Raw genomic sequence first — 15,443 nt, 5'->3', positions numbered from 1 at the left:
TAATATTAATTTTAATAATGATAACAGTAATAATGATAAGAGTATTTGTTAAACGTTTACAATGTGCCAAGCACTGTTCTGAGCACTGGGATAGATACAAGCTAATCGGGTTGGACACAGTCCCTGTCCCCCATGGGGCTCACAGTCTCAGTCCCCATTTTACAGATGAAGAAATTGAGGCCCAGTGAATTTAAGTGACCGGCCCAAGGTCACGGAGCCGGGATCAGAACCCAGGTCTCCCGAATCCCGCTAGGGCCCGCTGCTTCTCCAGGCCTTGCTCCCTCGGCCGGGCAGGCTGCCGGAGGCCCTTGACATCTCTCGCTCTCTCTCGCTCTGGGTCTCTGTCTCTCTCGCACCCCCCCGTCAGAAAGTGTCGTACAAGTCGAAGCGCTGGATCTATGACCTGCGGACGATCGCGCAGGTGGAAGGGGCAGCCGTGAAGGCGTGGAAGCACGCCGAGTGGAGGGAACAGATCCTCGTCCCCGCCCTCCCCCAGTCTGTCCTGCAGGGCTGCAACCTCATTCACATCGACTACTACCTGCAGGTAGGACAGATGGCCGGTACTCCCTCCCTCCCCGCCACACTCCTACACGTGGCCCCTGGCCATGATGCCTGCCTGAGGGAATCCCGGGGCCGGGCAGGGCGTTGGGCAGTCCTGGGACGAGGGAATTCTGCGGCCGGACAGGGCGTCGAGCGGTCCCGGGCTGAGGGAATCCGGGGTCCGGGCTCCCGTCATCATCATCATCATCAATCGTATTTATTGAGCGCTTACTATGTGCAGAGCACTGTACTAAGCGCTTGGGAAGTACAAATTGGCAACATATAGAGACAGTCCCTACCCAACAGTGGGCTTACAGTCTAAAAGGTCTCTGTCCCCTCTGTCCCCTCCCTCCGCCAGGTGTCTCTGAAGGCTCCCGAGGTCTCCGTCTCCCTCCCCCTCTTCATCGGGAACATAGCGGTAAACCGAGTGCCCGTGAGCCCCTCCCGGCCGCTGCCCCCCGTCCTGCCCTCGGCGCCGCCCGAGGACGAGGATGCCATGGACAGCATCTCCCTCTCCACCAAGAGCCACTCCCAGCAGCAGGCTCCACCGCGCCCGCCGCCACCGTCCCTCAGCCCCGCGCCCGGCCCGAGCTCCCCGGACCCCCGGCTGGACCCCGAGCCCGGCGGCTCCCCCGGCCGCCCGCCCCTCTGCCTGTCCACCGGGGCCACGGTGCCGTACTTCGCCGAGGGGACGGTGGTGCCGGTGCCCACGTCCGGCTCCCTCATCCTGCCCCCCGAGTACAGCACGTGGGGTTACCCGTACGGTGAGCTGGCGCGGTCTTTCGTTCAGTTCATTCGATGGGATTAATCGAGCGCTTACTTTGTGCAAAGCACTGTATTAGGCGCTTGGGAGAGTACGGTAGAACAACGGACTCATTCCCGCCCACAACGGGCTCGCAGTCTAGAGGGGGGAGACAGACACTAATATAAAAAAATAGATTAAATGAACAAAGTACGGATATGTACGGATTGTGAGGTGGGGGAAGGGGGACGGGGGTGCTTAGAGTCACACTGTGTGCTTCTCTGAAGGAGACCTTAAGTCAGTTGTATTTGAGCGCTTACTGTGTGCACAGCACTGTACTAAGCACTTGGGAGAGGACAACGGAACAATAAACAGACACGTTCCCTGCCCACAACGAGCTTACACTCGTAGTTGAAGCCTTTCAGTCCCTAATTAAGCACTTTGGGAGTACCTTTGGGGCTTCTCGCTGACCCCCACCCCCATGAAGAGGTGAGGGAAGGCGGGGGCTGGAGCGGCCCGGTGGGGAGACGCCTCCGCAGGCTTATGGTGGCGCCTTCTAGTCGTCTCGTCCACCCCCCGAGCCCCCCGCCGCTCTGCCAAGTGCCTCTGCCTGGGGAGGGGCTGGCAGAGGGACAGATGCCCCCGCTAGCATCAGCACGAGAAGCAGTGTGGCCTGGGTTCTAATCCCGTCCCCTCCACTGGTCTGCTGTATGACCTTAGCCAAGTCACTTCATTGGGCCTCGGTCTCCTCATCTGTCAAATGGGGATTAAGACTTTGAGCCCCATGTGGGACATGGACTGTGGCTTTTACCTGTGCCGGCATTTAGTACAGTGCCTGGCACATAGTAAGCACTTAAGTACCATTAAAAAAAAGGAAGGACTTGCCCAGGACACCTACTCCATGCCGTGCCCTCAATCCAGTCATCCTTGGTGGGAGGCTCACCACCCAGGCTCTTCCTAGTTGAGAAGCAGTGTGGCCTAGTGGAGAGAGCACGGGCATGGACTGTGAGCCCACTGTTGGGTAGGGACCATCTCTATATGTTGCCAACTTGTACTTCCCAAGTGCTTAGTACAGTGCTCTGCACACACTAAGCGCTCAATAAATACGATTGAATGAATGGATGAATGGAAGTCAGAAGGACCGGCTCTGCTGCCTGTCTGCTGTGTGCCCTCAGGCATTTTCATGTATTCAGTCGTATTTATTGAGCACTTACTGTGTGCAGAGCACTGTACTAGGTGCTTGGAAAGTACAATTCAGCAACAGAGACAATCCCTACCCAACAACAGGCTCACAGTCTAGAACAGGGAGACAGACAACAAAACAAAACAAGTAGACAGGCATCACTAGCGTCAAAATGGTCAGTCAAGAGATGGGAAGTTCGGGCAAGTCATTTCACTTTTCTGGGCCTCAGTTCCCTCATCTGTGAAATGGGGATTAAGGGTGTGAGCCCCCCTGTGGCACATGGACTGTGTCCAACCCGATCAGCCCTCATCTACCCCCGTGTGCCTGGCACACAGTAAGTGCTTAATAAATGCTATAAAAATAAAAAGAGGCGGCCACGGCCCCTAGGTTTAGGTTTAGGGGCTGGGATTAGTGTTGTGGGAGGAGAGGAGGAGCCACCAAAGCAGACTGTGAGAGTCACTTGTGCCCTGTGGCTTCTCCCTTTCAGAAGCGCCGCCGTCTTACGAGCAGAGCTGCAGCAGTGCCCATTCAAACCTGAGCAACGGAATCTAGCGCCAGCCCCGGATGGACGACCCCCGCTCCTCACCCAGCCTTTCGGCGGCCCCCCTCCCGCCAGCCCCCCCGTGCTTCTCAGAGGATTTTGGCCCCCTGGGCTGGCTGTGAGGGAGGAGAAGAGGGAGGGAGGGGAGAAGAGAGGCCGGAGCGGGGACCTCCGGCCCCTTTCCTTCTCCCCGGCCTAGGTCGCGGGCGGCTGCCTCAACTTCCTGCCCGGAACCTGTGCTGACGTCCGACACTTGATCTGTCGCTTTCTCTCGAAGCGCCCACGATGCCTTATCTGAAATGCTACTGAATTAGTCTCTCTGCTAGAGGTGGTGGTCCCTCCCTGGGCTGGGGATGGGAGCTCCTCCCCCTTACTTTTGTGGAAGCTTTAATGGTGCCCCTGGCCCGCACTGCTGCCTACCCACTAGCAGGGAGATTCCCCTGGGGCTGGGCACTGGGTTAGCCGCCCTCATCCCGGGATCCCCACCTGGCCCCCCGACTTGGCCCGAGATCCTTTCTGGGTGCCATACTGCCCCTGGGGAAGGGATTCTGGGGGGCCGAGGTGTTGATCCCGGTGGGGACGGAGCCCAGCCTCGGGCTGAGAGGAGAACTGTGGCTCCTCTCAGAAGCCCTTGCTCCGGGGAGTCGCCTGTGGCCAGGAGCCCTGGGCTGCCTGGTCAGTTTCTCCCACCTCTCGATGCTCCTGGCTTGCCGCCTGCTCCGGCCTCTCTCGCCTGCCCATCCTGGGGTATCTGTGGCTCTACCTCTCCTCTCGCCCGAAGACTGTTCTCTGGATTCTCAGCCCTCCCTCCCCGTCTCCCCTCGGTTCCCCCCACAATCCCGGTGCTTCTGCCTGGTTTTTCGGGTCCCAACCCCGGATCTCTGACCCCTCAGGGGAAAGGCAGAGATGAATGCCAGAAGGGTTTCTGTCTGGAGCCTCCCTCTGCTGCCCCCCACCCAATCCATCCCTCTCCACCCCCTCCTCTCTCTCTCCCTGGGCACTTGACAGTGTTGGATGAAGGAATCTATGGGTCAGTTTTCTTTTCCTGCTTCCTCCCGATTGCCCCCTGGGCAAGGGAGGGGGTGGGAAGGAGGGCTCAGGGATGGGGCCGGTGGGTAAGGAGGGTAGAAGTGGTGGGCTGAAGGATGCTGAGGTGAGTCAGACTGGGGGGCAGGGGCATCCACCCTGGGACGGCCCCTTGCTGTTCTTGCACTTATGTCTACTGCACCCCTCCTTTGTGACGAATGCTCACTCCCAAACACACACACACACACACACACACACACACACACACATACATATATGAAAACACACATATAAACTAACATACTCTCACAAACATACTCACATATCCATATATCTGTTCTTTTTCCTTGGCCCAAACCTGGCCTTGTCTAGGCCTGTGGCCCTTTCCAACTCCCACCTATATACACACACCCCCACTTGCTGGGGGTTCCCTCCCACAGGGTCAGCTCTGCAGGGGTCACAGGGTAAAAACCAGCTGCTCCTCCCCCCCCCCCCCCCGCCTCCTCCCCCTTCTCGAGGCCGTTTGGCCAGGCAAAGGAATTGCCCAGGCTTGGGACGATCGGCAAGATTTCCCCCGCCAAATCTGCTCCAGGCTTCTTTGCCCTGCTCCTTGGAACCGTTGTCGGCGCTCTTCCTCCCCTCAGTGGTGATGGAATATTTCTGGCTTTCCCTGCTCTCTCAGGGTACCGTACACCCCCAGGGGAAAGGATCTGGGGGATCCTCGGACGGGCCTGAGGTGTTGATCCTGGCGGGGGGCTGAGCCCAGCCTTGGACTGAGAAGAGAACCATGGCTCCTCCCAGAAGCCCTTGTCGCGTTTGCAGCCTCTAAACCACAGGCTAGTGAGAGATCAGACAGCCCTCGTCCGGAGGGGTCCGGGCAGTCCCGGGAAGCGGATGGCAGATGGGCATCCCGAGGCATTGGAGTTGTGGGGTTGGCGAGTTCTGGGGTTTCACTTCCCATCAGCGTCTCCTCAGAGAGGGGAGGGGAAGGGGAGCTCTTTGCTGAAAAACATGACTCTTTGAGTCTCTCTGTTTTCTCGATCTAGCGGGTGGCTGGGAGAACAACAAGGCCCTGTGGGTTTTAAGAAAAGGGGGCTGTCGTCCTCCCTGTGGAGTCAGGGAGTGAGATCCTCTCCTTCAGCCCCACCTTCTCAATAACAGATCCTTCCCCCTACTGCTTGGCAAACCCCAGTTCCCTCTTGTCCCCTCAGACTGGAATCCAGTGAGAGGGGGAACCTCTTCTTTCATTGCCCTGAGTTCTTTCTCTTCCACATCCTGGCTTCTCTCTGCAGCCAAGCCGAAACCCTCTCTGATCCATCCTCTTGCCTGCCCGAGCCCCCGGATCAGTCCAGGCTCCATGTGAGGTTGCCGTGTGGAAGCCCTGGATCAGGAGAGAATCTGCCGATAATGGAGCGCTCCCTGCCTTGGTTGTTACTTTGTGTTTGCTGTTTTCTTTCTCTGCTATTGCCTCCTTTCCGGGCGGTTCGGGCCCTGCTCTGAGGTGAGCTTCAAACTCTGGCGCGGGGCCAGAGAGATGTCTAGGAATGATTTTTTCCCATTGCCACTTAGGCCTCTTCATACATTCCTACCTTCCTCTCTTTCCTCCCATTTCCCACGCTAATAAATAATCCTCCCCTAAGCGCTGAAAATATTCTCAAGCCCTCCTCCCCTGGGTCTCAAGGAGTTTGCAATCTCTGCTCGTTCGTGACAGAAATAAGCGTGGTTTGACTTAGGGTTTGAGTTGCAGCCTGTCCATCTTTTCTTAGATTTTGTTCTGGGTCTGGGGCATCCTCAGGCAGCTGCCGGACCTCTGACCCCAAAACTGAATGCTCACCATTCTAGGGTGAGACACAAAGAGGAGGGTGGGCTTCTGCTAGTATTTGTTTATGCCCGGTAGGTAATAACAGGCCTGCTTTAAAAATGTCCTTTCCCCCAAGGGGTGCAGTCAGAGTCGGGTAATGGGGTCTTGCATCTTTTTCTCTTCTCTGGCTGAGGGTCTGGGTTTGGTGTTCCATGTGAGGTTTGCGGGGTGGAAGGAGAGCAGGCCTACTGGGTTTTCCACCATGCCCGGGCATCCTGTGACTGGCTGGCATCTCTCTCTCTCTCTCTCTCTCACACACACACACACTATATCCAAGGGCATTTGATTGCTGCTGCTGACTCTGCCCTCCTTAATATGGCCTCTGCCCCCCGTCCTTGTTTATTGATGACGTTCTCCCTCCGACTGCCCGTGTTTCCCCAGCTTTGGAAGGGACCACCCGTGCCCAACTGACTTCACCTTCCCGCTTTCCCCTCCCTGACCCTGCCGCCCACCCACAAATGCGCACCCTCTTAAAGCTGGGATTACCACCCCATCTGTTTCCCTTCTGTCCAGAGGGCTTCCATCTCTCGGAGGACTACACCTCCATCCGGGATTTGTATTTTTTTAAACTAGAGAATGAAGGAATTTTTTTTAAAACCTCAGTGACCTATGAGTTACCGTCTTCTTCCTCCTCTCCCTCTTCCACCGCCTCCTCTACTTGTCTTTCATCTTCCTCTGTCTCATCCTCTTTCGCTTCTTTTCCTCCACATCTTTTCCTCATCCACTTTCTTCTCTTCTCCTCCTCCCCTTGTCCTCTTCCCTCTCCTTCTCCTCCTCGTCGTCTTCTCTCTACCCCATGCATCCATGGGGCCGGGGCAGACAGCCCCAGAGAAGGGAGGAGAGCAGGATAACATCGCTCTATCCCAGGGACGGAGGAGCCATGGACGCTAGCCACCTCCAGCCCCCCGCTATGAATTTTGTACACCGGTTTCAGATTCGGTTCTTCGAGTCACAGCTTTGTTTTTGTATCGCGCCTCACCGTCTCTACGACTTCTGATTCTGGCACTATTTATTATCCTACGAAACGGTTTTTAATGGCCACCGCCCCGCTCCGGCTCTGAGCCTCAATCACCAAATGGAACAATCAACCTGAAGATTCTAGGTGTAAATAAAGTTCTGGTTTTCTAGTCCTGTTTTTAAAAATGGTATTTGTTAAGCGCTTACTATGTACCGGACGGTGTGCTTAAGTGTTGGGGTAAATACGAGGTAATCGGGTTGGGCATAGTCCCACATGGGACTTAGTGGACGGAAAGCGGGCTTGGGAGTCAGAGGACGTGGGTTCTAATCCCGGCTCCGCCACTTGTCTGCTGTGTGACCTTGGGCAAGCCGCTTAACTTCTCTGTGCCTCAGTTACCTCATTTGTAAAATGGGGGTTCAAGTTGTGAGCCCTAAGTGGGACAACCAGATTACCTTGTATCTACCCCAGCACTTAGAACAGTGCTTGGCACATAGTAAGCGCTTAACAAATACCATAGTACCACAGATGAGGGAACTGAGGCCCAGAGAAGTGAATTAAGTAAGTGAATTTATTAAGTAAGTGCTTAATAAATGCTATTGATGTGGGGAGGTCCCCTTCCAGAGCAGGGGGCTGAGGGTTTCTTGATTTGGTTTGAATTATTATTTTTTTTGTCCAAGCATTTTTCTCACTGCACTCCCTCCCTCCCCACCTCCTCTTCAAAAATGGTATTTGTTCACTACTTTTAATCATTTTCACTCCAGAGGAGGTTTGTATCCTCTATCGCTAATTACATTATAGGCACAGGACAAGAAAGAGGTCAATCAGAGGTATTTACTGAGCACTTACTATGTGTAGAGCACTGTACTAAGTGTTTGGGGGAGAAGCGACCCCCAGTTCTGCAGAAGTTTCTAATCTGAGATTTCTAATCTAAATTTCTAATCTACAGTGCCGACAACAGGAACCCAGAGTCTCAGCAATCAATCAATCGTATTTATTGAGCGCTTACTGTGTGCAGAGCACTGGACTAAGCGCATGGGAAGTACAAGCTGGCAACATATAGAGACAGTCCCTACCCAACAGTGGGCTCACAGTCTAGAAGGGGGAGAGCAAGGAACATGTTTACCAGCTCTGTTGTATTATACCCTCCCTGAGCGCTTAGTACAGTGCTCTGCACACAGTAAGCACTCAATAGATACGATTGAATGAATGAATGAATTTGGGGGTCACCCCAAATAATATAATGGGTCACACTCTTTCCTTTGGACAACCAATGGGCATCAGCCTGGCTGGACTTCATTATTTTGTGTGTGTGTGTGTGTGTGTGTGTGTGTGTGGTTGTGATGAGGGTACATATGGACTTTTATTGTGTGGTGCGTGTGGTTGTGAGGATGAGGGTATGTGTGGACTTTCATTGTGTAAGTGTATGGTTCTGATGAGGACACGTGGACTTTGTGCGGTTTGTGTGTGTGGTGGTGAGGATGAGGGTACGTGTGGACTTTTATTATGTGTGTGTGTGGTTCCTTTTCCTCTTCCCTTTCCCTACAGCCAAGTTCTTTCCTCATGGGACCCTCTCCCTCATACCCTCCTCTCCTCTCTTCCCCTCCACCCAATTTCGTTTTTCCTCCGTCTCACAGCCCTTTGGGGAAATGCCCTTTGCCTATCTTCTAGACTGTGAGCCTGTTGTTGGGTAGGAATTGTCTCTATCTGTTGCCGAATTGTACTTTCCATGCGCTTAGTCCAGTGCTCTGCACCCAGTAAGCGTTAATAAATACGATTGTATGAATGAATGAATGGTTGTGATGAGGGTACATGTGGACTTTTATTGTGTGGTGTGTGCGATGTGTGTGGTTGTGAGGATAAGGGTATGTGTAGACTTTTATTGTATGGGGTGTGTGTGTGTGTCTGTGTGTGGTGGTTTTGAGGGTGAGCATATTTAGACACTTTTAGCCATGTATGGTGGCGGTTTGGGGCTTGAGGTGTGTAGGGGCTTTGGTGTGTGTGTCTTTCATTTTCGCTATTTGTTCCCCTGTGTGGTGTTTTGGGAGTTTTATTTTAGTTGTGAGCTGGGGTTAAAAGAACTTTTATTGGCTATGTGCCTCTGGCTGTGGTGGGGGTTTAGGGGTAGAGGGACTTTAATTTGGGCAGTGAGTTCCTCTGTGTAGTGGTTGTGAGGGTGTTTAGTGACTTTTATTTTAGCCGTGAATCTATTTTAGTTGTGTGGTGATGGTAAGGAACTTTTATTGGCTATGATAATGGTGGTATTTGTTAGTGCTTAGTATGTGCCAAGCACTGCTCTAAGCACTGGGGGAGATACAAGGTAATCAGGTTGTCCCACGTGGGGCTCACAGTCTTCATCCCCATTTTACAGATGAGGTCACTGAGGCACAGAGAAGTTAAGGGACTTGCCCAAAGTCACACAGCTGACAATTGGCAGAGCGGGGATTTGAACTCATGACCTCTGACTCCCAAGCCCGTGCTTTTTCCATTGAGCCACACTGTGTGGTGTTTGTGAGGGTGTTTGGGGGCTTTTATTTGGGCTCTGAATCTGTGTGTGTGTGTGTGTGTGTGTGTGTGTGTGTTGGTAGTGAGGGTGTTGGGAGACTTTTCCCTCGACTTAGAGCCTCTGTGTGTGTGTGTGTGTGTGTGTGTGTATTGGTTGTGAGGATGTTGGGAGACTTCCTTCACTCAGAGGCTCTTTGTGTGTGTGTGTGTGTGTGTGTGTGTGTGTTGTGAGGGTTGTTGGGAGACTTTTCCTGAGACTCAGAGGCAGTGTGTGTGTGTGTGTGTGTGTGTGTGTGTGCCCAAGGTCACACAGCAGACAAGTGGCTATGTGTCTGTGTGTGGTGGTGGTGAGGGAGTACAGTCCTCAGCGCCAAGAAAAGTGCTTGGCACATAGTAAGTGCTTAACAAATACCATAATAATAATAATTATTATTATAAGAACTTTAATTTGGGTTGTGAGTCCCTGTGTGTGGTGATTGTGAGGGGTGTTTGGCGACTTTTTAGCTGTGACTCTGTGTGTGGCAGTGTGAAGGGGTTTAGAGAATTTTATGTTGGCTGTGAGTCTGTGTGTGTGTGTTTGTGGTGCTGTGAGTGTGTTAGAGGCTTTTATTAGAGGTGTGAGTCTGAGTCCGGTGACAAGCGCTTAGTACAGTGCTCTGCACACAGTAAGCGCTCAATAAATACAACTGAATGAAGAATGAATGAGGGGGAGAGTTTTTAGAGACTTATTTTAGCTGTGAATCTGGTGGAATAAGGGGGCTAGGGGGGCTTTTATTTTGGCTGGGAGTGTGTGTGTGTGTGTGTGGTGGTTGTGAAGGTGTTAGGAGACCTTTATTTTGTCTGCAAATCTGAGTGTGTGTGTGTGTGTAAGTGGTGAGGGTGTTTAGATACCTTCATTTTGGCTGCGAGACTGTGCGTGTCTGTGTAGGTTGTGAGGGTGTTAGGTGACTTTTATTTTGGTTGCCCTTGTGTGGTGTCTGGGGGCTTTTTTTGGCGGCGAGTTTGTGTATGTAGGTTGTGAGGGTGTCAGGCGACTTTCATTTTGGTTGTGAGTCTCTGTGTGGTGTTTTGGGGGCTTTTATTTTGGTTGCGAATTTGAATGTTTAGGTTGTGAGGGTGTCAGGCGGCTTTCATTTTGGCTGTGAGTCTCTGTGTGTGTCTTTGTGTGTGTATGTTGCTTACTTGTACTTCCCAAGCGCTTAGTCCAGTGCTCTGTACACAGTAAGCGCTCAATAAATACGACTGAGTGAATGAATGAATGTAGGTTGTGAGGGTGTTAGGGATCCTTTCACTTGGGTTGTGAGTCTCTGTGGGTGTGGTAATAATAATAATAATAATAATAATAATAATAATAATAATAATGGCATTTGTTAAGAGCTTACTATGTGCAATGCACTGTTCTAAGCACTGGGGAGGATACAAGGTGATCAGGTTGCCCTATGTGGGGCTCACAGTCTTAATCCCCATTTTACAGATGAGGGAACTGAGGCCCAGAGAAGTGAAGTGACTTGCCCAAAGTCACACAGCTGACAATTGGCAGAGCGGGGATTTGAACTCATGACCTCTGACTCCCAAGCCCGTGCTCTTTCCATTGAGCCACACTCTGTGGTGTTTGTGAGGGTGTTTGGGGGCTTTTATTTTGGCTCCGTGTGTGTGTGTGTGTGTGTGTGTTGTGAGGGTGTTGTGAGACTTTTCCTTCGACTTAGAGCCTCTGTGTGTGTATTGGTTGTGAGGGTGTTGGGAGACTTTTCCTTCACTCAGAGGCTCTTTGTGTGTGTGTGTGTGTGTGTTGTGAGGGTTGTTGGGAGACTTTTCCTTCATTCAGAGGCCTTTGTGTGTGTGTATGCTGTGAGGGTTGTTGGGATACTTTTCCTGAGACTCAGAGGCTCTGTGTGTTTGTGTTTTGTGAGGGTTGTTGGGAGACTTTTCCTTCGACTTAGAGCCTCTGTGTGTGTTGGTTGTGAGGGTGTTGGAAGACTTTCCCTTTGACTTAGAGCTTCTCTGTGTGTGTGTGTGTGTGTGTGTGTGTGTGATGTGTGTGTACTGGTTGTGAGGTGTTGGGCGACTTTTCCTTCAACTCAGAGGCTCTGTGTGTGTGTGTTTTGTGAGGGTTGTTGGGAGACTTTTCCTTCGACTTAGAGCCCCTGTGTGTGTGTTGGTTGTGAGGGTGTTGGGAGACTTTTCCTTCGACTCAGGCTCTGTGTGTGTGTGTGTGTGTGTGTGTGTGTTTTGTGAGGGTTGTTGGGAGACTTTTCCTTCAACTTAGAGCCGCTGTGTGTGTGTGTTGATTTTGAGGGTGTTTGGCGACTTTTCCTTCGACTCAGAGACTCTGTGTGTGTGTGTGTGTGTTTTGTGAGGGTTGTTGGGAGACGTTTCCTTCAGCTTAGAGCGTGTGTGTGTGTTGGTTGTGAGGGTGTTTGGAGACTTTTTCTTCTTAGAGCCTCTGTGTGTGTGTTAGGGGGGGTTGTTGTGAGGATGTTGGAAGACTTTTCCTTCAACTCAGAGCCCCTGTGTGTGTGTTGGTTGTGAGGGTGTTGGGAGACTTTTCCTTCGACTTAGAGCCTGTGTGTGTGTGTTTGTGAGGGGACTGGGCGACTTTTCCTTCGACTCAGAGCGTTTGTGTGTGTGTGTTTGTGAGGGTGTTGTGAGGCCGTGTGCGAATCTCTGTGCGTGGTGGTCTTTGAGACTGTGAGCCCACTGTTGGGTAGGGACTGTCTCTATATGTTGCCAACTTGTACTTCCCAAGCGCTTAGTACAGTGCTCTACACACAGTAAGCGCTCAATAAATACGATTGATTGATTGATTGGTTGGTTGCTAGGGAGGGAGTTGAGAGACTTTCCATTGGGCGGCGGTTGGGAGAGGGGCTTTTATTTTGGCGGCGGGTCTCCGTGGGTGGCGGTGGGAGGGGGCGCGGCGCTCCCGCGGGCGGCCACGAGGTGGCAGCAGCCCGCTGCTTCCGCCGCCCGACGGGCCTCAGCCCTCATTACGTCATCATCATCATCATCATCATGGTATTTGTGAAACGCTCACTATGTGCACTGTTCTAAGCGCTGGAGGAGTTTCAAGGTAATCAGGTGGTCCCCCGTGGGGCTCACATTCTTCGTCCCCATTTTCCAGATGAGGGAACTGAGGCTCAGAGAAGTGAAGTGCCTTGCCCAAGGCCACCCAGCTGATAAGTGGACCTTGTAACCTCCCCAGCACTTAGAACAGTGCTTGGCACATAGTAAGCGCTTAATAAATGCCATCATTGTTGTTATTATTAAGTGGCGGGGCTTACTGTGTGCAGGGCACTGTTCTAAGCGCTGGGGAGGTTGCAAGGTGATGAGGTTGTCCCACGGGGGGCGCCCAGTCTTGATCCCCATTTTCCAGATGAGGGAACTGAGGCCCAGAGAAGTGAAGTGACTTGCCCAAGGTCACACAGCTGGCGTTTGGCGGAGCCGGGATTTGAACCCATGACCTCTGACTCCACAGCCACGCTGCTTCTCTAAAACTGCTGCTGCTGCTTCTTAAACTTCCCTTCTAGACTGTGAGCCCACTATTGGGTAGGGACCGTCTCTATACGTTACCAACTTGTACTTCCCAAGCGCTTAGTACAGTGCTCTGCACAAAGAAAGCACTCAATAAATACAATTGAATGAATGAATGAATGAGAACCCACGACCCCTGGGTTCCAAGCCTGGGCTGTTTCCACTGAGCCACACTGCTCCTCCATCAACATCATCATCATCAATCGTATTTATTGAGCACTTACTATGTGCAGAGCACTGTACTAAGCGCTTGGGAAGTGCAAATTGGCAACATATAGAGACAGTCCCTACCCAACAGTGGGCTCACAGTCTAAGAGAATCATCATCATCATAATGACGATGGTATTGGTTAAGCGCTATGTGCCAAGCACTGTTCTAAGCGCTGGGGGAGATACAAGGTCATCAGGTTGTCCTATGGGGGGCTCCCAGGCTTCATCCCCATTTGACAGATGAGGTCACTGAGGCCCAGAGAAGTGAAGGGATTCACCCAAGGCCACACAGCTGACAAGTGGAGGAGCCAGGATGAGAACCTACGATCTCTGACTCCCAAGCCCGGGCTCTTAATAACGATGGTATTTGTTAAGCGCTTACTATGTGCAAAGCACTGTTCTAAGCGCTGGAGGGTTACAAGGTGATCAGGTTGTCCCACGTGGGGCTCACAGTCTTAATCCCCATTTTACAGATGAGGGAACTGAGGCACAGAGAAGTTAAGTGACTTGCCCAAAGTCAAACAGCTGACAGTTGGCAGAGCCGGGATTTGAACGCCTGACCTCTGACTCCAAAGCCCGTGCTCTTTCCACTGAGCCATGCTGCTTCCCCACTAGGCTATGCTGCTTCCTATATCGTTATCATAATAATTGTAATTGGGGTACTTCTTGAGAGCTTACTATGTAACCACAGTGTCTGGCATAAAGTAAGTGCTTACCAAATACCACAATTATTATTATTATCATCATTATTATTATTAGGTGGCAGGCACTGAACTAAGTGCTGGGAAGATACAGGCAAATCGGGTTGGACATAGATCTTGTCCCACGTGTGGCTCACGGTCTTCATCCCCATTTTACAGATGAGGGAATTGAGGCCCAGAGAAGTGAAGCGACTTGCCCGAGGCCTCCCAACAGACAAGCGACAGAGGCAGGATTAGAACTAATAATAATAATAATAATGATATTTGTTAAGCACTTACATGTGCCAGAAACAATAATAAGGGCTGGGGTAGATACAAGCAAATTGGGTTGGACACAGTCCCTGTCCCGCATGGGGCTCACAACCTCAATCCCCATTTTACAGGTGAGGTAACTGAGGCCCACTCATTCATTCATTCAATCGTATTGAGCGTTTACTGTGTGCAGATCACTGTACTAAGCGCTTGGGAAGAGAAGTAAAGTGAGTTGCCTGAGACCGCACAGCAGACAAGTGGCGGAGGTAGGATTAGAACCCATGACCTCTGGCTCCCAAGCCCATGCTTTTCCACTAAGCCACGCTGCTTCCAGAGAAGTGACTTCTTCCAGCGTTACCCTATTTCCTGAGGACCCTTGGCACCGTCAATATGCCCACGCAGCTAATCCCAAACCCAATCTGTACCCATTTGGGTCAATCTGTACCCATTTGGGTCAATCTGCCCCTGCCGCACACCCACACACAGAGAGGACAGACTACTCAGGTCTTCCAGAAGCCAAGGCCTGCTAAAGGCAGAAAAAGGCCAAAGAGAAAAGGTGCAAGCCCATTGTGTGGCAGTATCCATCTGCATATTCCAGGCTTTTCTTTTGGGGGACCAAGCAGAGCTGAATCATAAAAGATGCTTTTGTGATCTTGGATGTTGCAATCTCCAGAACAATTAAACCAGAAGAAGACTATGAAGCCAGTTTTTATTTGGCTTGGGCCTAGAAGGGACATTTGTGACCTCAATGACTTCCCTCACTTAAAAGCTTTATGGTCATTTTATTAATGTGATAAAATTGGCTGTTAATGTAATTCATGCGTTTATATTAATAACTGTAGGAGTTGTTAAGCCCTTACTAATTGCCAGATACTGTACTAAGAGCTGGGGTGAGTACGAGCAAATCACGTAAAACTCGTCTCGTGGACAGGGAATGTGTCTACCAACTCTGTTGTACTGTACTTGCCCAAGTGCTTAGGAAAATGCTCTGTACATAGTAAACGCTCAATAAATGCCACCATATCACACAAAAAGTCTTCGCTTTTGGCTTCAAAGCTCTCCATCCCCATGTATTGATTTCCTTGTATCTGTCCCAGCGCTTACAAGTGCTTAAGCTTTTCCATGAGAAGCAGCATGGCTCAGTGGAAAGAGAACAGGCTTGGGAGTCAGAGGCCATGGGTTCAAATCCTGACTCCACCATTTGTCAGCTGTGTGACCTTGGGCAAGCCACTTAACTTCTCTGGGCCTCAGTTACCTCATCTGTAAAACGGGGATTAAGACTGTGAGCCCCATGTGGGACAACCTGATCACCTTGTATTCCCCCCCAGTGTCTAGAACAGTGCTTTGCACATAGTAAGTGCTTAACAAATATAATCATTATCATTATTATTATTAACAAA

General features: G+C 51.5%; 1 protein-coding gene across 1 annotated transcript in view; it reads left to right on the top strand.

Moving 5' to 3' along the window:
* The window catches only part of ARRDC1 (arrestin domain containing 1), a 36,037-nt gene extending 31,525 nt beyond the window's left edge, over window positions 1-4,512 (top strand). Inside the window, exons 6-8 of the mRNA XM_038767911.1 lie at window positions 368-544; window positions 899-1,304; window positions 2,953-4,512. Coding sequence (XP_038623839.1) covers window positions 368-544; window positions 899-1,304; window positions 2,953-3,017 — 648 coding nt within the window. The 3' untranslated portion in view covers window positions 3,018-4,512. The remainder of the gene's footprint in view (window positions 1-367; window positions 545-898; window positions 1,305-2,952) is intronic.
* The last annotated feature ends 10,931 nt before the right edge of the window (window positions 4,513-15,443 follow it).

Source organism: Tachyglossus aculeatus, chromosome 27, assembly GCF_015852505.1.
Source record: "Tachyglossus aculeatus isolate mTacAcu1 chromosome 27, mTacAcu1.pri, whole genome shotgun sequence".
Classification (NCBI taxonomy): Eukaryota; Metazoa; Chordata; class Mammalia; order Monotremata; family Tachyglossidae; genus Tachyglossus; species Tachyglossus aculeatus.
The sequence above is the reverse complement of the archived record's forward strand: the minus strand, read 5'-3'. Positions and strand labels throughout refer to the sequence as shown.